The sequence below is a fragment of the Giraffa tippelskirchi genome, chromosome 3 (assembly GCF_054371585.1).
Source record: "Giraffa tippelskirchi isolate mGirTip1 chromosome 3, T2T-mGirTip1v1.2.pri, whole genome shotgun sequence".
NCBI classification, from domain to species: domain Eukaryota; kingdom Metazoa; phylum Chordata; class Mammalia; order Artiodactyla; family Giraffidae; genus Giraffa; species Giraffa tippelskirchi.
Window position 1 is genome coordinate 36,615,839 of NC_137277.1, and position 20,965 is coordinate 36,636,803.

Here is a 20,965-nt window from a genome sequence, read left to right on the forward strand (position 1 = left end):
GGCGGCCGGGAGTAAGGCGGAGCTAGAGGAGGAGCTTCCAGAATGGGTGCGGGAAGGGGTGTGGCTGATTTTGGAAGTCGAAGCTAAGGCGCTTTTTTATCGTATTGGAATCGCGGGAAAACGGAGAGGCGGGGATCTGAAGATCTCGCGAGATGGACTGAGCTAGGCTAGTCAGAATTAGGCGGTCTCTCGCGATACATACAGGAAGCTGTCAGCTGGTGGGAGGGAACTGTGGTGAGGACTCTCGCGAGACTTGAAGGTACAGCGGCGGCCAGAAGGAGGACAGGTTTGTAAACCGGGCTGGTGCAGGGTCCTAGGCACTAGCGGGGAAACGACTAAGTAGTCATCTGATGCATCGGTGCTCCTTTCATCGCCAAAGGCACTGCCTCCACCTCTGACCTTTCTTTTAATCGTCCTTTTAGAACCGGAAGTCCTTAGTCGTGAGCGTCCAATGCTGGAAGCGGCCTGATTTTCTTTGCCGGAAACTCTTTTCCAGGGGATGGGAAGACGGCCCACCTGGCCGGAAGTCCCACCCCTTTGAGCTCCCCCACCCTTCCAGAAGTTTTTCTGTCACCTGTGCTGGTCTCCGTCCCCTTTCTCGGTTTTATTCGTATACCAGAAAAGGATTATTTTTAGTCTCTCCCTCCCAGCTCCAATAGACTAGTTGGCTACCTCACTCCCCGAGTCGGAGGTCCTTCCCCGAGCCCCCATGTAGCTGGGAAGTGGGACCTGGGGGTGGTTGGACCCCTGGGATCCTGAAGGAGGGCCAGAGAGGGCGCAGAACTCCCGTTTCTGTTCCTGCTATCCGAACGCGGCCCCCTCCGCCTCTCTTCCCGCTGCCATGCACCCTGCGGCCTTCCCGCTTCCTGTGGTTGTGGTCACTGTGCTGTGGGGAGCGGTCCCCACTCGGGGGCTCATTCGAGCGGTGAGTCGGAGGGGCCAACGGGGAAGGGCGCTTAAGGGACAGGTTGCAGACTAAAGGGCCAACACGGACTGTTGTCCGCAGATCTCGGACCACAATGCCAGCATGGACTTTGCAGACCTCCCAGCTCTGTTTGGGGCTGCTTTGAGCCAGGAGGGACTTCAGGTGACTTTCTTCCCTTTTTCCTGTTTTCTTAAATTATCTGTCCTGGGTAGAGGTTCAGGAGTCTTTCTTGGATGAAGCTGTTAGTGGGAAAAGTGTCAAGTTAGGAACTAAGTGCAAGAGCACATCTAGTGTGGTGGAATCCAGAATCTGGAGGTAAAAGAAAAAAGTCTACTCCTAGAACTCTGGACCTTGGAAGGGAAACAAAGTGGACTAAGATAACAGGTAGGGCGAGTGGTGCTTATCAGTAGGGTCTCTAGAGCCAATTACTGCCCTTATGATCTTGACAAGTTAATTATCTCTCTGAGCCTTAGTTTATTTTACTGTAAAATGGGAAAAATAATAGAATTTGTCACAGGATTATTGCGAGGATTAGATAAGCAGTTTTGTAGTACTTTTACACAGACTTAACATATAGCAAGAACTCAGTTGGGCCATAAATACTGGTATTGTTGTTTGTAAGATGGGTAATTGGAAAATTAAAGGGAGATGTTAAGAAATAAAATTCAACAGGAATGAATTTTAAAACTCTTACTGGCTTTTATTTAATGACCCATGAATCAAGCATTCCACCCAGCAGATAGATCTCTGAAGAACTATACAAAATGAAAGATTTACAGGCAGAAAGCGGTGGGACAAGGAAGTTATATCAGCAAAGATTTGTTTGTGGCAAAATCACCTTGCTTTGGGGACAGAAAGGGTCTGTCAGGCAGATTACCTCACTAATGCTGACCATGTAACTCCAGATAGACTGGTTTAAGCTTCCAGTTTACGGGGGCTCAGCGCGAATACCTCCATTTGTTTTTTGTGTCTTTTTTAAACAAGTATGTACTAGAGCAAGGAATGAAAAAACCTGAGAAAGTGATGTGGATGAATGGAGAATCGAATTACAGTCATTGGGAACTGGAAGGCTGAAGAATTAGCTAGGAGTGGGGGTACAGATTAACTCATGTGGGAAAGAGGAGGATGATGCAGAGTCTAGTAAAGGGCTGTTGTTTGCCCAGAATTGCATCTTCAGAAGGTTAAGAGGTAGATTTCCGACTTTGGTGTGGTGGCTGAGACCAACCACAGGAACGAGGACATGCAGGATGTGGGAGCCATTGTGCATGGTGGGACCTGTGGGGAGCAGAACCTAGGGAGATGAAATCCAACTGTTGTTTGCTTCTTTTCCCCAGGGCTTCCTTGTGGAGGCTCACCCAGACAATGCCTGCAGCCCCATTACCCCACCACCCCCAGCCCCGGTCAACGGGTCAGTCTTTATTGCACTGCTTCGAAGATTCGACTGCAACTTTGACCTCAAGGTTGCTGAAGGTGGTGTGGGAGCTGGGAGGGTGAGCACCAGGAACAAGAAGTGGCAACGCCCATGACAGTTTCTTATCTGCCTTTTCTCCCTAGGTCCTAAATGCTCAGAAGGCTGGGTATGGTGCAGCTGTGGTACACAATGTGAATTCCAATGAACTTCTGAACATGGTGTGGAATAGTGGTAAGGCTGGATAGCTGCGTTTTCAGTAGAGCTTAGACTGAGAGGATGGCGGGAGGGATGGAGCCTTAGGGAAGTCAGTGCTTTGGGGCAAGAGAGTCAAATGCCAGGGTTACCAAAGGATTTGTGTGGCAGCTTGGGTCCCCAGTGTAATGCCCTCATCCCTGCAGAGGAAATCCAGCAGCAGATCTGGATCCCGTCTGTGTTTATTGGGGAGAGGAGCTCCGAGTACCTGCGTGCCCTCTTTGTCTACGAGAAGGGGTAGGACCTGTCCCTCCTTCCTACTCTTCCTTCAGCACTTCCATGCCAACCTGGAGCCCAAGCCTGTGCCCCAACCATTCAGCCTCAGGCCCATCATACTCTTCCTCTTGGTACTTTCTTCCTCGTCCCCACCTGCCCTGTCCAGAGCCAGTTACTTTGTCCCTTTCTTTGTCCTTTTGCCTTTCCTGCCCCTCTGATACTGGTCTTCCTTTTCCCAGGGCTCGCGTGCTTCTGGTCCCAGACAATAGCTTCCCCTTGGGCTATTACCTCATCCCTTTCACAGGGATTGTGGGACTGCTGGTTTTGGCCATGGGAGCAGTGATGGTGAGTAGCTCAGGGACCAAGATGGGAAGAGTCAAGGCCTTTAAAGCCAGATTGGCTCTGGGGTTGCAAGACAGGGATGGTTTGTACTGGATTGTCCAGATTTGTTCTAAGACTGATCCATCCACTCCCTTTCACCAGATAGTTCGTTGCATCCAGCACAGGAAACGGCTCCAGCGGAATCGACTGACCAAAGAGCAGCTGAAACAGATCCCTACACATGACTATCAGAAGGGTGAGAAGGGTTGAGAAGAGCAGGCCTTTCCCACCACTTACATGGTTCTGAAGGAGTTGAAGCCCAGGAGATAAGGGGCAGAGATGGCAGGGAGATGTCAGTCTGAGATGCCATCTTTCCTTTTTTTTTTTTTTTTACCTGTACATAAAAAGGACAGGACAGGTTTAGAGCAGGAGGTGGAAAGCAAAGATGATTAAATGGAATAGTTGAGGGTGGGGGGAAGATGCTTGTAAGAGATGCTTACCTTGCTTGCAAGAGAGAAGGTGGATAAAGCAGAAAAATGGAAGGAGTGGGGAAGATGCTGCCAGAGAAGGAAGACACACAGGTAAGGAGGGGCTGGGTCTCCAGGCCTGGAGCCTCTAATGCCCTTATAAGGCTATGGCAGAAGCCCCACCCCATTTCCTCTCCTCCCACTCACTATCTCTCCACTCACACCAACCCCCAGAAAACCCACTTCCCTTCTTACCTCTGCTTCTCTTTACTTGTGCCTTCTAACCCCAGATTCCTCATGTTCCACCCTGCTGGTCTTAGCTCTTCCTCTGGCTCTTTAGAGTCAGAAAAAAATAACTTTTGCAGGTTTAGCACAGGTCTCCCAGAGTGACTTCCTGTGGGCCCTGGTTCAGAATGGCTCTGTACAAAGACTTTCTTCTTCCACTAGGAGACCAGTATGATGTGTGTGCCATCTGCCTGGACGAATATGAGGATGGGGACAAGCTGAGGGTACTCCCCTGTGCTCACGGTGAGGCCCTCACTTCCTGTGCCCATTCCCCCAGGCCCCTAGCAGTAATCAGGTGCTTCACCTCATTCCTCTTGGCAGCTTATCACAGCCGCTGTGTGGACCCCTGGCTCACTCAAACCCGGAAGACCTGCCCCATCTGCAAGCAGCCTGTGCATCGGGGACCTGGGGATGATGAGCAGGAGGAAGAAACCCAGGGGCAAGAGGGTGATGAGGAAGGGGAGCCAAGGGACCAGCCTGCCTCAGAACGGACCCCTCTTCTGGGCTCCAGCCCCACACCTCCCTCCTCCTTTGGCTCTCTAGCTCCAGCACCCCTTGTCTTTCCTGGGTCTTCAACAGACCCCTCACCCTCTACCTCTTCAGCTGCCATCCTGGTTTAATACTTCCCTCTGCACCACCTCTGATGACCTATTTGCACAGCCCCTCTTCCTCTCTCCAGTCTTCTACTTTTAAGGGATAGGAGACACTTCACCCCCGATTTCTCCCCTTACCCAGCTCCATCCTTTTGAAGGGGTTGGGGGTACAAAGGGATAGGGTCTTCACTTACTGCGTTAATAAAAATTGTTTTTGTGGACTAAGGAAGGGTGAGATCATTCTCACACAGGGAAATGTATTATCCTTTGGGGAACTGCCCCTTTCTGCCATACAGGGGCAAGGGTGTGCGGGGAGGGGAGGCTAACCTGTCTTGGGGACAGCCCCAGTAGGCATCTGTTGTGACTCAGAGAGGGAGAGCCCCACCCACACATGAGGATGACTCAACTGGCCCTGCCTTGCCCGCAGGCCTGGACCCATTCTCTGATCTGGATGGCTCTGTTCCATTATCCACCAATTCAGCTAGCACACTGGGGACCTAGGGCTGGATATGTTATTGTGAAAGGCCTGGCCAATCTGGCCAGGTAGGGCTGAAGCAGGTGTTTAATCCTGGACATGAAAGCAAGAAGCTCAAAATCTTAAGACTTTGTAGTGCCCTCAACCCTCCTGCTGCTTCTAACCCCAGGCCAGGATAAAGGAGGCAGGTCACAAGACCTGTCCTCTATCCTGACACCCAGGCTAAAACCACACAGTACCTTGTTAGTAGAATCTTTTTTATTCAGAAAAAAAAACCCAAAAAACAAAAAAGTTTTCCAACCACACACAGGAGGGGTATGGGTTGGGGGCAGGGGGTGTCTGTCCATCCAGCCCGGGCCCCCAGCCCATGTGGTTTTGGCAGCAATAAGGGGTGTGGGGTAATGGCCCAAAAAATAAAAATGGTGTATGTATGTGTGTGGGAAGGAGAGGGGTGCAAAAGCAGTGGGGAGTGGTGAGGGAAGGGCCAGACGAGGTCAGTACTGGGAACGCCGCAGGTGAGAAGCCATTTCATAACATTTCTTGTTGATCATACCGCCGTGGACACCTTCTTTGCCCATCAGCAGGACTAGCGCTGGAGGAAAGAGAAAGGAGGCTAGGACCCAGGTGTCACCACCCCACCCCCTGCCAGCTGTTCAGCAGCTGTCCAACCCTGGGGGCTGTAACCCAACCTCATCTCTCCCAACCCCCCACACACAGGCAGGCTGTCAGTCACCCTGAAACAATAGGTCTTTTCAAAAGGGAAAATCAAGTTTCAAGGCTGGAAAGGAGCACAGTAAAATTTAGGAGTCCAAGGCTACCGGACTGTTGACTCATGTGTTCAGGCTAGAAATGGCTGTGGATGAGCCGGCCACCTCCAAGTTTTCACAAAAGAGCTCAAAAGACAAGAGCAGAATGTTGACTTATGATGAACCTTTTACCTCCTCCAAGAAAACAGGGAGTTTCTCGTCTGAAAATGCTCAAGGTAAAAAGGAACTTAAGATGTAATACAGTTCAACTTCTTTATACTGTATGGTGAGGAACTGAGACAGACCTGGAGGAACAATTCGATGCCCCAGCATCCAACAGGCTGGGACTAGAAACCTGGTTTGATCCTTTCAGACTAAGTGATCCACACAGAAGAACCCAAAAGATTAACAGAAGGAGGTACGTTAGGGATTTTGGAGCTAGAGAAAGGGTAAGAAAAACTCACTCTTGGCAGTCATGGTGACAGTGATATTGAAGGTTGGGGCTCCACCGGTGCTCTTGGTACGAAGATCCATGGTAAATTCTCCGTCCTGCAGCAGTGAGTCCCGGATCACAGAACATTTCTGGCCCCCAAGCGTTAGCCCGTTCACGAAAAAACTTGACCGGTCTTTGCCAACCAGGATACCGACCTCAGCAGGCTGAAAAGGGAACCAAGCATCCAGCAAGTTAGTCAATACACCAAAGTTCCCACCTGCCTTCCATTTCTCAAGGAAGCTAAACCACCTGGGGTAAGAGGTGTATGTTATGTGCTTTGTACACATTCGTGAAATTTGAGAAACTGAGGATTGTTGGAAGTGCACAAAAATATGATCTTGAAACCTAGAGAATGGTAACAGGAAGGGACAACATAGTCCTCTTGACTCAGATGTCGATTTAGATGTTTAATAGGGAAAGCAAACCCAGTAAATAAAAGGGGCCAAAAACCAGTTAAGAGAATGGAGTGGAGAGCCTTGGATGCTCAGAACTCTCCTTCAGGAAAAGCAGAAGCGAAGAGGGGAAGGGAGGGGGCGGGCAATGCAGGAGAAGCAACTTTGCCCTTATTTGGTCAAAGGTTCTGCAGGAGTTGTTAGGGGCCCGGACGCCTGGGTCTCTAAGTAACCTAGAGTTTAGGTTCAGGTATCTATGCTCTAAGATGAGGAAGCAGATGCCTGGGGGCATTCAGGGAAAGTTGAAGAACTTTTGGAGGAGGTCTGGGGCTAGACCCGACAAGCCAGCTCTCGGGTCTAGATACCCCGGGGAACGTATCTTCCCCTCCCCCTTACACCCCAAATCCCCACATCCGGTCCCCTCCCGCCCGGAAATCCCCTTCCCCCCCTTTCGAACTTCCGCTCCCCCTCCCCACTTCCGGGCAGTGTGGACAGGGGAGGTGGTGATGGGGACAGCAGTAGTCATCCCTTCTTCCTTCACTAATACTGTCCTAGAACTTCTCACAAAGTTCCCCTGCTCCAGGCCCTGCCGGATGGCGGGAAGGGAGGGCGAGGGGACTCCCAGGACTGGTCTCACAGGAATGCTGAGTCCGACGTGCCGACTGGCGGGGAGGGGGGCGTCGTGTGGCGCCCTAGCCCTCTCTAACGGAGTTGGGAGGGGCAGGGAACCCACGGAGGTCGGGCTAGGGACCCAGGCCATGCGACTGGGGCTCCCTCCCGCATCAGAGGAACAATGGTGGAAGGGGCGCGAGCTGGCGGCCGGAAGTGGAGCTAGGGGTCCAGGGGTCCCCAAGTCCCTTCTCAATCAAAATCTCCGGTAGAAACTACGGCGCGTGCCCGACCCGCCCTGGAGGAGGCGGAAGTGGGCCGCCGCACCGGGCGGCGCACCCTCCCCGCCCTGTGCCCCGGATGTAACGCCCCGTCGCGGAAAGCGGGGCGGCGGGCGGGCTGGGCGCCGCCGCCCGGGGTGGAGGACTCAGGGGGCCATGGAGGGGCCCGCTCACGTGCAGCCGCCATTCGCGCCACTTCCAGGGCAAGGACCGGGTCACGGCCTTTCGCCGCCCTCCGCAGACCGCGCCCGCCCCCACCCGAGTCCCTCCCTCAGGGTCCAAGCTGGGCCAGTCCCCAGGACCGTGCAGGCCTCTCGGTACCGTGATGTTGACGAAGGTCTTGCCGGGGACGGCGGCCCAGACGGAGGGCGAGTCCTTATAGCCCACGATGGCTGCGTCCTGACAGGTCCCGTCCGCCATGAGGTTGTCGATGTAGGCGTTCCACCCGGCCATGGCGCTGCTATTGGGGCTGCTCTCGGGGCTGCTGCTGGGGCCGCGGGCTGGGCTCGGGCTGGCGGGCGGGGGAAGACGGAGAGCTTGGGGCACGCGCTGCCGTCCGGACCGCGGCTCTGCTAGCAGTGCAGCAGCCCTCGCACCGCCACTTCCTGCTCCTCCCCACCCCCCTAGATTTTTATTTGCAAAGGGCGGTGGGGGCGGGGCCTGATCCCCACTCCCTGTCTCCCTCCCCTCGCCTGCCCAGATACCGAACTTTGCAAATGCAATTTAAAAAATCCCTCCCCCTATTGCAAAATTTGCAGAGTTCGAAGGAAAGCGAGGCAAAAAGGATGGGGGTGGGTGGGGATGGGTTAAGGTTAGGGCCCGCTCCACTTCGCCTAAACTATCAGACTTTAGTGGAGGAAAAGGGAGTGAGCCAGAGGGAAGAAGGAAAGGGAAAGAAGTAAGAATTAGCAAACTGCAAATTTAGCAAATTAAGGAGGATTCGGGTAACTCAGGGTTAAACAGAACGACTCCCCCTTCCCCCACCTCTGCCGGGGGCAGGAACGGCGGGAGGCAGCGGGGCGCGTGCGCCCGCGCCTGCGCCGGGGCCGGGAGGGAAAGCGCGTGGGGCGGTTGGGGCCGGCGGCGGGCTTCGCGGGCGCGCGCCCGGGCGTGCCAGGCGGGACGGATTTGGACCCTCGGCGAAGGCAGGCAGGCCTGGGACGTGTCTCCCGCCGGGCGGAAGGGGCGGAGGCGAGGCGTGGCGTGTGCCTGGCCGCTTCTGCCCTCTTGATTTTATTTATTCAATAAATAAGGCAGTAAAGGGAAATTTGACCAAATATCCCCGGCCGTCTTCAGAATTGAAGGCACCCACCAGGGACACTTCTGTCCCCAGCATCTGCCCGGGCGGCACAAGCGGCCCTCACTGGAGCCCACCTCGACTCCAGAGGGTTGTGGCTCACTGGATCAGCTCCAGCCTCATTCCTCACTCCACGTCCCAGCCCTGCCCGAACCCCGGTCAGCAGTTTGGGTCACCGGCTGTGCCCCTTGGCCCGTGTCTGCAGAGGTCATTGAGCACATGGGGCCAGACGGGCGGGCCTATTTTCCAAGGCGGAAGAATACTAAGAGGTTTCTCAAGATTGCAACTTTTTCAAGAGGGGGGAAGTCCCTTCAACTTTGGCCTTTTGGGGTTTTATTTTTTCTTCTTCTTTTTCAGTAAAACTTAGGCTAAGAACTTGTGTGCGTTGAGTTCGCTCGCTGTCCACCGGGAAGCGGGTGGGCAGGACCCAGAGTACAGATTAGGTGACTCTAGCTCGCGCTGGCCGCCGGAGCCTCTGAGGGGCTTGGCCGCTTCCGGTCCCTCGGGGGAGGGGTGCCTCCCGGGCGCGAAGGGGGTTCGTTTCCCTCCGGTCCTCCGCAGCAGGGGCTGCCACTCGGAACCCCCGGGGCACCCGACGCCCCCCGAACCGGTGTTCCTCGACAGCCGCCGCGGCTGAGTCACTGGCCAGCTCGGGCGGGGCCGCAGGCGGGCACGTGGCGGCGCTCCCCGCCCGCCATCCTGACCTCTGGCCTGCCGCACCCCCTACTCCAGGGTGGAAATCTCCCGAGAGGGAGCAGCCAGAGATAAGGGGGGGGGGTGCGTGGCGAGAGGGCTGGGAGACACACCGCGGGGCAGGGCGGGGAGGGGAGCTCGGGAGAGAGCTTGGGCGTGAGTCACCGGGCGCCGGCGGCTCCGGCGCCGGCAGGCTAGATCTCTCGAGTTCGGGGCGAAGATCCGAGAAGCCGGTGACCCTCGCCCGCCAGACGGCCAGCCGGCTCGAAACCCGCATGCCCTCCGCTCCCGGCCGGGGCTGCATCCAAAGTCAGGGCTGACCTTACTCCCGCCGCACCCGCTGAGACAGAGTCACAGAGTGCAGAGACCCACTTCCCCCCTCCATGCTAGAGGCCCGCCCGACTGACCCCCGGCAGTCAGACGCTCAGAAAGGGGCACTTCACCTTCTGTCCATTCATTTTTTTGGTCACTTTTGATTCAGCACCATTCATTGATGGGCTGGGATCATGCCCTAAAGCGCCCGCGGTCGCGATCGGTGGAGAAAGGGCTTCTGACTGACAGCCTCCACGCAGGCGATAAGTGCTGTCCCAGCGCTATCAGCAGGGCGCCGCGCCAACTCCTAGGGCCTGTCTAAATTCGTCTGCCTTCCCCCTCCCCCTCTCCCCTCCCGGCCGGGAGAGGGTAGGATGGGGTGGAGCGGAGAGAGGCCACCATGAGGACCCTGAGAGGTGAGACCCTCTGGCCTTCTGAGTGGGCAGTTCAGTTTAGAGCTCTGCTCTCAGCCGGAACCCCCTCCCCAGCTCCCATTGAGAACAGAGGCAGTCCCCCACCCGCCAAGTGAGCTGAGCTTGTGTGACTCTGACTCCTGCAGCCCCTCTTCCAGGCCCCCTCCCCAGCCCTGTAGGGCTCAGGTTACCCTTGGCCTTTCCTAAAGGGCACTAGTTCCTCTTTAACCTTTGCAAAAGAGGAATATAATCCTGACACGGGGAGAGACCCCCCCCCATTTTGAAGCCCCTCTCCTCTTTCTCCCCAGGAATGGAATTAAAAATAAGTACTTTTATTGGAGAACAGAGAGAAAGGAGGGGATAGTCATTGACGTTTTGGGAAGGGGGCAGGTGCCTAGGGCCAAAGGCCGCTGCTTTAGGCTGTAGTGGGCACTTGGCTGCCAGCCCAGCTTCAGGGGGAGGATGGAGAGGGGGAGAGGCGGGGCTGGCTGGGGTACAGGGTGGCTCCAGGATAAATGCCCGGCCTGAGAGGGGGTGAGCTGACACTGTCCCAGCTGCCACCTAGACTCAGAGCCCAGCGAAGACATCCCAGGTCTGGCGAATCTTCCAGCCTCAGGGGATGAGGGTGGTAAAGGATGAGGGCTCTGCTGGCCTGGGGGAAATGTCAGCTTGTGCTTAAGAATCCTGGAGGGGTTGGAGCACACAGTATGGGGGCACCCAAGGATAGGAAAACGAGACTGTGAAGAGAGGCAGACAGAGATGATGGAGAAGGGGAGTTAGAGTTGGAGCCAAGTGGTGGAATTTGGGGCCCCCGAGGATTTGGAGAAGGCTGAGGAGCAGGAAAAGTGAGGTGGAGTAACAGGAGAGGTTTTAAAGGCTAGGAAGCCATGGAGAACAGAGTATTTGGCCAGGGGGTGGAGGGAGAAGGCATTAGTGCAGCTTTGTGGGAGATGGGGCTCAGCAAGTGGTGGAGTTTTAAAAGAGAGGCCCTGTATTCTGAGGATGGGAGGGTGGAATAGGAGCTGTTCTGAGTGGGGGAGGGGGCTGTGCCTGCCACTTTGGTCTGTGACCTTTTTGTGGGGTATTTTTAGCTCTAGCACCTGCCTCCTTGGGGTGGGGAAGACTCTTAAAGGGCAAGGGATTTGGGGTTCCTTAAGGGATCAGCTGTCCATACTCATTCACACCTCTCACCCTGCAGCCATGGCCATGCAGAAAATCTTTGCCCGGGAAATCCTGGACTCCAGGGGCAACCCCACTGTGGAGGTGGACCTGCACACGGCCAAGGGTAACCCAGGGCCATTGAATTGGTTTACCTGGGAAGACCTCCAACTCCATCTGCCTTTGCCCCCCAGCTGCATGCCACATCCACTCTTTTCTCTGGAATCCCCTTCTCCAGACTTCTCCCCAGGCCTTGCTCTTCCAGCTTGACTCTGCCCCTACCCCACCTCCCCACCCCACAGCAGGAGCCATGGTCTCTCTACACTGCCCCCTGTCCCCGGGTTCCAAGAGGAGACCTCGGCCGTTTGGAGGTGAATGGGACTCTCTGTGATCTTCCAATTCCTCCCACCCCAGGCCGATTCCGAGCAGCTGTGCCCAGTGGTGCTTCCACAGGTATCTATGAAGCTCTGGAACTAAGAGATGGAGACAAATCTCGCTACCTGGGGAAAGGTGAGGAAAGACCAAGGCTGGAGGAGCCATATGTGAGGGGGGTTTCAGAATGTGGCATGCGATGTCTGCATAAGGTAGAGAAGGGGTCCCCAAACTCCACGGCACGGACTGGTACCTCTTGTGAGATCACTGGCAACATTCGATTAGAAATAAAGTGCACAATAAATAGAATGCACTTGGATCATATGGAAACCACCCCTACCCCCCCACCCCATGTCTGGTCCATGCAAAAACTGTTTTCCATGAAATTGGTCCCTGGTGCCAAAAAGGTTGGGGATTGGAAGAGGAGGGAAACTGGAAGTTCTTCAGGAGCTGGGGGCCACGGGAAGAGACCTGATTGCATAGGAGATCTGAACCCCCTGCTTTGCGGCCTCTCCAGGGGTCCTGAAAGCTGTGGAACACATCAACAAGACCCTCGGCCCCGCGCTGCTGGAAAAGGCAAGTAGAAGACGCACTCCTTCACCTGCTGCCTCATCCCCAGAAGCTCAGGCTTGGCCAACCAAGCCTTCTGCCCCGATACCTGCACATCTTTTTCCTCTAGCTCACATCCTGACTCCTGAGAAATCTAACCTCTGCTCTTCCCTCCTCAAACTTGCCCTTCCAGAAACTAAGTGTGGTGGATCAAGAAAAAGTTGACAAATTTATGATTGAGCTGGATGGGACAGAGAATAAATGTGAGTGAAGGGCTAGGGACAGGGGATGGGCTGGGCGTGGGGGTGGGGTGGGGGAGGACTACGGCCTGAGGTCTGGTTAGGATTATTTCTGCATCCCGCATTTTGGGGCACAGTGTAATTGGCGGGATTTGTACTCATCCCCCAGGCATTTCCTGATGCCTGCCCCATGCCAGGCTTGGGCCAGGCTGTGGACACAGACGTGAAGTTGACAAGCTTCCCTAGGGTGGGGGATCCCGGGGCCGGGTGGGGTGGGGAAGAGATCTGTTAACTTACTCAGTGCCCAGTGGTTGGAGCTCTGGATTCTTTCTGGGGTGACCAGAGGGGATGTTCTGGGAGACATCCCTAAACCCTGTGGGTGGAGCACTCACAGTTTATACTTGCTTCCTCCAGCCAAGTTTGGGGCCAATGCCATCCTGGGCGTGTCCCTGGCCGTGTGTAAGGCTGGAGCAGCTGAGAAGGGGGTGCCACTCTACCGACACATTGCAGATCTCGCAGGGAACCCAGAGCTGATCCTCCCAGTCCCTGTGAGTGCAGCCACCCGGCCACACCCCACAGGCACTCCACCCATCGGGGGAGGGCAGGGGCAGCCCCCAGAAAATCCACCTTCCAGACCCAGCTTCCAAAAAACAGTTTCCTGAAATGGAACCTTTCCTACTGCCGTCCAGCCCTCCCCTTTCCCACAATCCAAACCTTCCCTTCACCCTCTCTCTGCTTCTTTCCCTAGATGTAACGGGCTCCTTCACATTCCAATCCCAGGCTTAGTTACTCCAGTTTTTCATTCTGCTGTGCCCCAACCCCAGATCAGATGGAGAACTTCTTCATGGCAAAGATCTGGGCATTTTACTTTTGTGTCTTCTTTAATCCTTATGAAACCAAATTTGCTCTTTATGGAAACCCTTTGAATTTAATCGCAACAATAATGTTACCATTTATTGTTACTTACTAGGCAGATTGTATAAGAGCCTGAGCTCTGGAGAAAAGCTGCTGGGTTCGAATCCTGGTTTTGTCTCTTACCTAGTTATGTGACTTCTGGCAAGTTTATTGAACCTCTCTGTGCCTCAGTTTCCTCATCTTTAAAGTGAAGGATAATAAACTGTACCTAGTTACAGGGTAGTTTAGAGAATGAAATGAGCCAATAAAATATATATAAAGAACTTAGAGCAGTGCCGGGCCTGTAGTAAGTGCCATGTCAGTGTTAGGTGCACATGCTAAGAACTATACATCCAACTTCTCTTAATTTTTCACCTAAGATCCTGCAGGTAGGCAGGTGATATCCCCATTTTATGAAAATGAGAGCAGAGGCTCTGAGGAGTAAAATTATTCATCCTAGACCACCCAGTAAGTAAGGGATCCAGGATTCCATGTTGACCTCACCCCCCCACCCCAATCCCTTCTTGATTCCTGGAAACTGGCCCAGGTTCTGAGCACCCTCTCCCCGTCTCAGGCCTTCAACGTGATCAACGGGGGCTCCCATGCTGGAAACAAGCTGGCCATGCAGGAGTTCATGATCCTGCCTGTGGGAGCCAGCTCCTTCAGGGAAGCCATGCGCATCGGGGCCGAGGTCTACCACCACCTCAAGGGGGTCATCAAAGCCAAGTATGGGAAGGACGCCACCAATGTGGGTGATGAGGGCGGCTTTGCACCCAACATCCTGGAGAACAATGAAGGTCAGTGTGAGCACTTGGAGAGGCAGGACCCCTGGGGTCCCCACGGAGACGGGGTGCACTGGAGCCTCAAGTCCTCCCCTGCCTTCTCCCAGCCCTGGAGCTGCTGAAGACGGCCATCCAGGCAGCTGGTTACCCTGACAAGGTGGTGATTGGGATGGATGTAGCAGCATCTGAGTTCTATCGCAACGGGAAGTACGATCTCGATTTCAAGTCACCTGACGACCCCGCTCGGCACATCAGTGGGGAGAAGCTGGGTGAACTGTACAAGAACTTCATCAAGAACTACCCTGGTGAGACCCTGGCTTCCACTGCTCCTGCCCAAGTCCCCAGCAGCTGCCCAGCACACCGGCCTCGGCCCCTCCGCTGCCACCACCTTAGTCCCTCCCATCCTTAGCCCCACTGCAATTTTCTGACCCGTTACTCCCTTTGTGAGGCCCTTCTGACCTTTAACCCGACTCTGCTCCCCTCCCCCACCAGTGGTGTCCATTGAGGATCCTTTTGACCAGGATGACTGGGCTACCTGGACCTCGTTCCTCTCGGGGGTCAACATCCAGATCGTTGGGGATGACCTCACAGTCACCAACCCCAAAAGGATTGCCCAGGCTGTGGAGAAGAAGGCCTGCAACTGCCTGCTGCTGAAGGTCAACCAGATTGGCTCGGTGACCGAATCCATCCAGGCGTGAGTGCCTCCTGGCCTGGGGCATCATGGCCTCCCTCCACCCAGCTCTACCCTCTCCAGCTACCCTCTTGTCCACTAACTCCAGGTCTGACTCTCACTTGGCTCCTGACCCACCCCACCCTCTCAACCTCAAACCTTTGACTAACTCCTGACCTGACCCCGGAACTTTGTCATTGTCACCCTGCTTCAGCCCATCCCCACCCCTGCCATCCCCATCTCCCAGATTCTGCTTCTTCCCACCAGCATCTCAGGAATCCAAATTCAAGATCAGGAATCTCCCCTTCTCTTTTTCCGCAAGAACTTTACCCTCCCCACACATCTCCCATCCCCCAAAATAAAAGGGAAAGGCCCCACTCAGCCCCTGGCTTTCACCCTGAGGAAGTCCCACCAGGCCTTATCAAGTGTCCTCTCCACCCAGCTGCAAACTGGCTCAGTCTAACGGCTGGGGGGTGATGGTGAGCCACCGCTCCGGAGAGACCGAGGACACCTTCATCGCCGACCTTGTGGTGGGGCTCTGCACAGGACAGGTACTCCTAGGCCCTCCTTTGCCCAGTGTCTTGAGTTTTCTTGGGGTCCCTGGCCTCCTGCCCCGGAGTTGAATGCCACCACAGGTTGCTCCCTTGGGGCCAGGTGCAATCCCTTCTCTCTAATCTCTTGCAACTCCTGGAATTCTTCTCTCTTCAGATCAAGACTGGTGCCCCCTGCCGCTCAGAGCGTCTGGCCAAATACAACCAGCTCATGAGGTACCGTGGGCACAGTGGGCCTGGGCATCAGGAGCTGAGGGCTTTTGGGTTGGAATATCACAGCCCTGACCCTGTCTGCCTTCCAGGATTGAGGAGGCTCTTGGGGACAAGGCTGTCTTTGCTGGACGCAAGTTCCGTAACCCGAAGGCCAAGTGAGAGGTTGGAGGCTCCAGGAGTGCACAGGACAGACCTGGGCCTTCAAGCCCTTACCCCTGAAATAAAACACTGGTGCCAACCAAGGCAGTGGCCTGCTCGTTTATGGGAAGGGGGAGAGGAGATGCTGGTCCCTGGGCTGGATCAGACAGGAGGTGGAGAGGTAGGGACAGGAGGGGCAAGTGGATATGGAGCCCGCTGTGACAAGGAGGAAGCAAGGGACTGGTCAGAGAGGAAGTTGGGCTGGATGTAGAACCATTATGCTCACATTATGAAAGGAGGCAGGAGAAAGCCAGTGCATTATGTGAAATGAAGCTGAAGAGGAACTGACAGAACATTGAACCAGCTCCAGAGGAGTGGGGGACCAAGGTCTGACATCACCATGAGGGGGAAACTGGATCAGATCTGCCCGGAAATGGAAATTTACGGGGTCTGCAGAGGGCACTGCAGTGCTGAGGTCTGAGTGCTTGTCCTTATGAAATTGAGGTACTTGGTGAGGATGGTCATGGGAACCAAAGCAGCTACATTTCCATGGAGCCTCAAGGATGGGAAACTATTCTCAATATTTAACATACATTGACTTGTGCAATCTTTGAAACAGTCCTATCAGGTAGTTACCATTATTATCCCCATTTTACTGGTGAGGAAACTGAGTCACAAACAGGCAAAATACTTTACCCAAGGTGACAGGAAGTGGCAGAGCCAGGATCCAAAGCTAGACCACTTGGCCGTAGTGACTGTACTCTTAAAAAATACCATCCCTTAGGAATTTCTGCAAAAGTGCCAATATTTGGCCATCTTTGGCCCATAAAAGCAATTTTATATTATTCAACTTGTAATTATTTCACCTCCTCTCCAGAGCCTACCTTTCTCTCTGCTAACGAACCAAGACATTGGGTCAAACAGTGTTTATTGAATGTAAAGTAACCCCAGCCCCATGGGGAAGAAAATTCCAGGAAGAATAGAATAATACAGATTAAATACCCACCTGAGCATTCACACTTTCACATACTAACACACATACACACACACACACACACCCCACATACATATCCGAGCTCGAACAGTGACAAACACTGTGCCTGAGTGACAGCTGTTAGAAGGTGGGGCTCCCGGATGGGTTCTAATAGCAGCAGCCTCGTTCCTCCCTGCCCCCTGCCCTGCCCCGGGGAGCTGGGGTGCCTAGGAGGTAGATGGCAACTCTTCCCCGCTCTGCCGCAGACGCTTCTTGGCCCGGATCTCGTTCATGGCCTCTTCAATGGAGCGTGTGTCCCTCTTGTTGGCCACGGGCACTAGGGGCAGAGGGGAAGGTGGGAGGACCTAGGAGCCCTGTGCCTTGGCCTCCCCTCTTCTTCCCCCCAAACTGTGCTCCTCTTCCCTGCCCCCTCCCAGCCCCCACTGTGGCCTCACCACAGCCGTAGGTCTTGTTGGCCTGTAGCATGTGAGCCGCATCCTTGGCTGCCCCCTTGCCAATAAGGTGGCTATATTTGTCCTTGTAGTCGCTGGCTGGGCTCACCACTACGGGTCCCTGCTGGGCCGCCTCCTCCTCCTGTCGCTGGGCCAGCTCCTGAGGGTGCAGAGAGGGGCACCAGAGCTCAAGGCCTGACCCCAGCCCCTCCCAGATGGTGGGTGGCAGGGTCCCAGGGACTGCCAGGCATAACTCACCTTCAGCCTCCGTTTCTCCTCGGCCTTCTGGGGGTCCCACTCCTCGCCACGCCGGTAGGAGTCCAGCTCTTCATCTGAGGGTGCAAACTCCTGGGAAAGAAGTGGGTGGTGGGGTCAAGGTTCCATATACATAGTTTACCTCATTCCTCTCCCCTGGGGTGGGGTACAGGCTGAAAAGGAGAGAGCAGGGAACTCAACTCGGGCCTTTTACCTTTTTGAAGATCATGACGTAGCGACACTCATCATCTTCACCGAAGGAGAAGGATGTCAGGCCAGCCACTTCCACCACATCGTGTCTGGGGAGGGGGAGCCAAAGGGAAAGAGGATGTGAAGCCATGAGGGGGGCCAGTGCCCTCCTCTAGGAGGTTCTCCCCGCTGAACCTTTCACCCTTTGTGCCTCCTTGACCACCCACTTCCTGTCGCCCCAGCCCAGAGACACTCACAGTATGCTCCTCTCTATCTTATTCATCGGCTGAAACTTTTTCTTGATCTGCCCACTGTCTTGGATGAAATCTGACACCTCTTTCTCCATCTTGGTAGAGGGAAAAGGGAAGAAGATATGAGATGATGGCTCCACCCCACTACCCCTCTCCCCAGTCGGGCCAACAGGCTTGCTCCTCCCACACCTTTCCCACCTCTGTGCCACTGACTTCTGGGCTTCACCTCTCTCAAGACAGTTTCCACACAAACTAAGTCCTCAACCTTCCAATTCTAACTTATTGTTAGGTCTTTCTGAAGCTACCTTTGATCTCTCCAGTTGTTCTCACCCTTTTACGAAATTCCACTTTTTGTTGTTTTTCTTGCTCCTGTAGTTTCTTCAGGCGGGCTGCCTGCTCTAGGGGCAAGAAATGGCAGCATGAGGTCAGGGGTGGAAGTATGGGTGGTGAGAGGGTGTAAGGCTTTGGGAGGGGTCTCATGTCCACTGGGATGTGTCAGGGTAGGAAGGGAGGATTACTGTTGATTTGCCAAGCATTTATTGATATTTACTCTATCCCTGATATGGTGCTAGGCCCTGAAGTACAAAGAGGATGAAGACACAGCTTTGCCCTTTAGGAGCTCACAGTTTAGTGGGAGAAACAGAGATGAGAATAACGCTCAACCTGGTTTCCCACTAGGGAAACCAACTAGCAAACATTTATTGCTTACGACATACCAAGAACTCTAAGGCTTGGGGAGGTAATGGGAACAGACCCAGCCCTGGCCTCAAAGAGTTTATCATCTCATTGTCTACACAGGATAGAGGAAATTATTTAACTTCCTATATTTTGTAACACCCCCCCCCACTTCTTATTTCTACAGCCGAGATGAAGCTGAAATGGCTAGTCTAACATTCTTCTCCTCTGGGAGTGCAGGTGTCTGAGCTGTAAAGGGAACTCGCTACTTTTGGGTCTTACTGTCCCCTCTTCTCTCTTCTGCCATTTCAAATTGCTGACAATCTTAAGGCCTATTTCTTCCACAGGATCAGAACCCCGTCAGCTGCACTGAACCTCTTCCCATTTTCCTAATCACTTCATGTCTTTGCACATGTTGTTCCTGCTGCTTGAAATGCTCTTCTTCCCCTTGCAAACTTTGAGATCCACCATGAGTCAGATGGTGAAGAATTACTTCTTCCTCTGGGGCCCAAGCACATTTGTTTCAGACACCCACTACAGCACGTGCTGAGAACTAACACTGTAACTTTTGTCTTCCCTAACCCCCCTATGAGCTCCTAGAAGCCAGGGACCCTGTTCCTTTCCTATCCAGTTACTCTCTGTGGCTCCAGGGCTTGAGAGCTCAGGTGCGCTCCTCTCTTCAACCTCATGGGCTCTGACTGTCATTGTACCCTATCTTGGTCACTGACTGTCCTGTCTGGCTTGAGAGTCTTCTCTCTGCATCTGAGGAGGTGACTTAAGATTATGGTTAAGCATATGGGCTTAAAAGTCACACCTGGGTCTGAAAGGCCACCACTAAGTAACCTGTAACCACAGGCAAGCGACTATACTCTGAACTTCAGCTTCCAAGTCTGTCAACGGCCGCTGGTGAACCACCTAGTCAGCCGTGGTGAGCATGAAGTAACTCAGTTCCCAGGTCCCATTATGCTCCCTCCTTCCTTATGGCTTGCAAATTTCTGCCTGGAGCACTGTGTTGCCCTCTCACTAACTGAATTATCTATTCTTCAGATCTCAGCTCACTGCAGGCTAGGTTAGAAGCCCTAGGTAGTTCCACTCCTAACAATTATTTTTCTTTCAGAGCATTTATAAAGTTGAATTTTAACTCCTGTGTGATCATTTCATCAATGCTCCGGACTGTGGGCTCCTTTGAGTGTGCCCCTGGCCCTTAGCAACCATTCAGTAAATATGGACGTTAGTCTGACATTAAGCAGCACTTGAGCACTTTGAAGGCACCCAGCCTGTCCTGGCCTCTCTTGAACGGGTGGGGAGCCGATGTCCTCCCCACAAGGCACTCATTCTGTCAGACTCATTCACACGCTGCGGAGCCAGCAGGAGAGGCTTGCACCGCCCAGCGGGCCGCGCCCCATGCTGTCAGTCCAACTTGAGCCGCCAGCAGAGAAGTTACTCGGAGAACACAGGCTGGGAGACTATGGCCAATCGCACCGGGTAGGGGCCTTCTTATTCCTCCAATCAACATTCACGACCCGCCCAGGGAACTCAGGAATTTCAAGGTACCGATGAGCGCGGCAGAAGAGATTGGGTTAAATCTAGTAGGCGGGGCATAAAGGCGCTGAACAGCTCCAGCAGCCAATTAGAGGTGCTGAGGGTGGGGTGGGCTAGAGGAAGGTCGAACAAAACTTGATCGGTAGACCTTTAAGTTGAGGAGGCCAATAGAGGAGAAAGGGTTGCGGATGGACGTATTCTGGATCCAATCGGAAGGGGACGAGGTGCATGGACTGGAGCGCCGGCAGGGCGGGCGGGGCCGAGCGGTCGATCTCACCGCCCTCCGATCCGAAGGCGGGAAGGGGTTGGGTGGGTTCAAGGCAGCCTACCAATCAGACCACGCCACCGGCGGACAGACGGGCCCACGGGCGAATTGAAAACAAGGACTGCGGAAGGCCAGGGCAGGAAGAGGCAGGGGGCTGGTGCTGCGCTTCAGGGAGCCAATCATCGTCCGCTAAGAACAGCAGGCGGGTCAGCAGCCCTTTTAGGGACTCGGGGGGTCTCTGAAGGGGCCGGTGAGGGGTCTTTCAAGGTTGAGAAGGCGGGGTCATCCAAAGAGGGAGGAGTGCGATCCTGAGAACCGGGCGAAGAAAGCCAGCTATGAATTTGGGATCCTCACCTCGGGCCTTGCGCCGAGTCTCCTGATCACCGAGGCTGGGTGGCTTCTCCATGGAGCTCAGGATGGAGCCCAGTAGGTCCGCCATCTTGGGAGTGACTGAGAGGGGGGCGGTGCGTCTTAAAGGGAAGGGCAAAATGCCTTTAAGGCCGGAAACACGTCGGAGGCGGAAAACCACGCACCCGCCCCGCCCCGGCGCGGCTCAGATACCGGCCTGGCGCGCCCGCGGCCTTCTGCCGGCCGAGGCCCCGCCCCTCCCCGCCGC

General features: G+C 54.5%; 4 protein-coding genes across 25 annotated transcripts; 2 read left to right on the forward strand and 2 right to left on the reverse strand.

The window, feature by feature from the left end:
* Nucleotides 1-248: 248 nt before the first annotated feature.
* On the forward strand, nucleotides 249-4,695 carry RNF167 (ring finger protein 167). Of its 14 annotated transcripts, none has more exons than XM_081578994.1 (11): nucleotides 249-286; nucleotides 423-925; nucleotides 1,007-1,087; nucleotides 2,260-2,395; nucleotides 2,480-2,567; nucleotides 2,735-2,825; nucleotides 3,044-3,149; nucleotides 3,288-3,381; nucleotides 3,638-3,706; nucleotides 4,040-4,120; nucleotides 4,199-4,695. In XM_081578994.1, the coding sequence occupies exons 4-11, from the start codon at nucleotides 2,288-2,290 to the stop codon at nucleotides 4,495-4,497; spliced, it is 936 nt and encodes a 311-aa protein (XP_081435120.1). In that variant the 5' UTR covers nucleotides 249-286; nucleotides 423-925; nucleotides 1,007-1,087; nucleotides 2,260-2,287; the 3' UTR covers nucleotides 4,498-4,695. The 14 variants fall into 14 exon arrangements, with proteins under 14 accessions (XP_081435120.1, XP_081435114.1, XP_081435123.1 ...); XM_081578988.1 differs by having other exon boundaries at nucleotides 2,260-2,385; XM_081578997.1 differs by lacking the exon at nucleotides 3,638-3,706.
* Nucleotides 4,696-5,185: 490 nt separating this feature from the next.
* PFN1 (profilin 1) lies at nucleotides 5,186-8,073 on the reverse strand. The gene is made up of 3 exons (XM_081579008.1): nucleotides 7,788-8,073; nucleotides 6,156-6,348; nucleotides 5,186-5,537 (listed from the first exon to the last, which is right to left on the reverse strand). The coding sequence occupies exons 1-3, from the start codon at nucleotides 7,917-7,919 to the stop codon at nucleotides 5,440-5,442; spliced, it is 423 nt and encodes a 140-aa protein (XP_081435134.1). The 5' UTR covers nucleotides 7,920-8,073; the 3' UTR covers nucleotides 5,186-5,439.
* Nucleotides 8,074-10,133: 2,060 nt separating this feature from the next.
* ENO3 (enolase 3) lies at nucleotides 10,134-15,851 on the forward strand. Of its 9 annotated transcripts, none has more exons than XM_081578980.1 (12): nucleotides 10,134-10,184; nucleotides 11,380-11,466; nucleotides 11,754-11,849; nucleotides 12,229-12,287; nucleotides 12,454-12,523; nucleotides 12,914-13,047; nucleotides 13,968-14,190; nucleotides 14,283-14,480; nucleotides 14,668-14,869; nucleotides 15,288-15,396; nucleotides 15,554-15,612; nucleotides 15,699-15,851. In XM_081578980.1, the coding sequence occupies exons 1-12, from the start codon at nucleotides 10,169-10,171 to the stop codon at nucleotides 15,766-15,768; spliced, it is 1,323 nt and encodes a 440-aa protein (XP_081435106.1). In that variant the 5' UTR covers nucleotides 10,134-10,168; the 3' UTR covers nucleotides 15,769-15,851. The 9 variants fall into 9 exon arrangements, 8 of the variants coding, with proteins under 8 accessions (XP_081435106.1, XP_081435110.1, XP_081435105.1 ...); XR_014079235.1 differs by lacking the exon at nucleotides 10,134-10,184 and adding an exon at nucleotides 10,723-10,773 and having other exon boundaries at nucleotides 15,288-15,421; nucleotides 15,500-15,612; XM_081578979.1 differs by lacking the exon at nucleotides 10,134-10,184 and adding an exon at nucleotides 10,723-10,773 and having other exon boundaries at nucleotides 12,914-13,089; nucleotides 13,893-14,190.
* Nucleotides 15,852-16,658: 807 nt separating this feature from the next.
* SPAG7 (sperm associated antigen 7) lies at nucleotides 16,659-20,797 on the reverse strand. The gene is made up of 7 exons (XM_081579052.1): nucleotides 20,704-20,797; nucleotides 18,198-18,265; nucleotides 17,874-17,962; nucleotides 17,642-17,726; nucleotides 17,431-17,520; nucleotides 17,176-17,332; nucleotides 16,659-17,057 (listed from the first exon to the last, which is right to left on the reverse strand). The coding sequence occupies exons 1-7, from the start codon at nucleotides 20,786-20,788 to the stop codon at nucleotides 16,948-16,950; spliced, it is 684 nt and encodes a 227-aa protein (XP_081435178.1). The 5' UTR covers nucleotides 20,789-20,797; the 3' UTR covers nucleotides 16,659-16,947.
* Nucleotides 20,798-20,965: the final 168 nt, after the last annotated feature.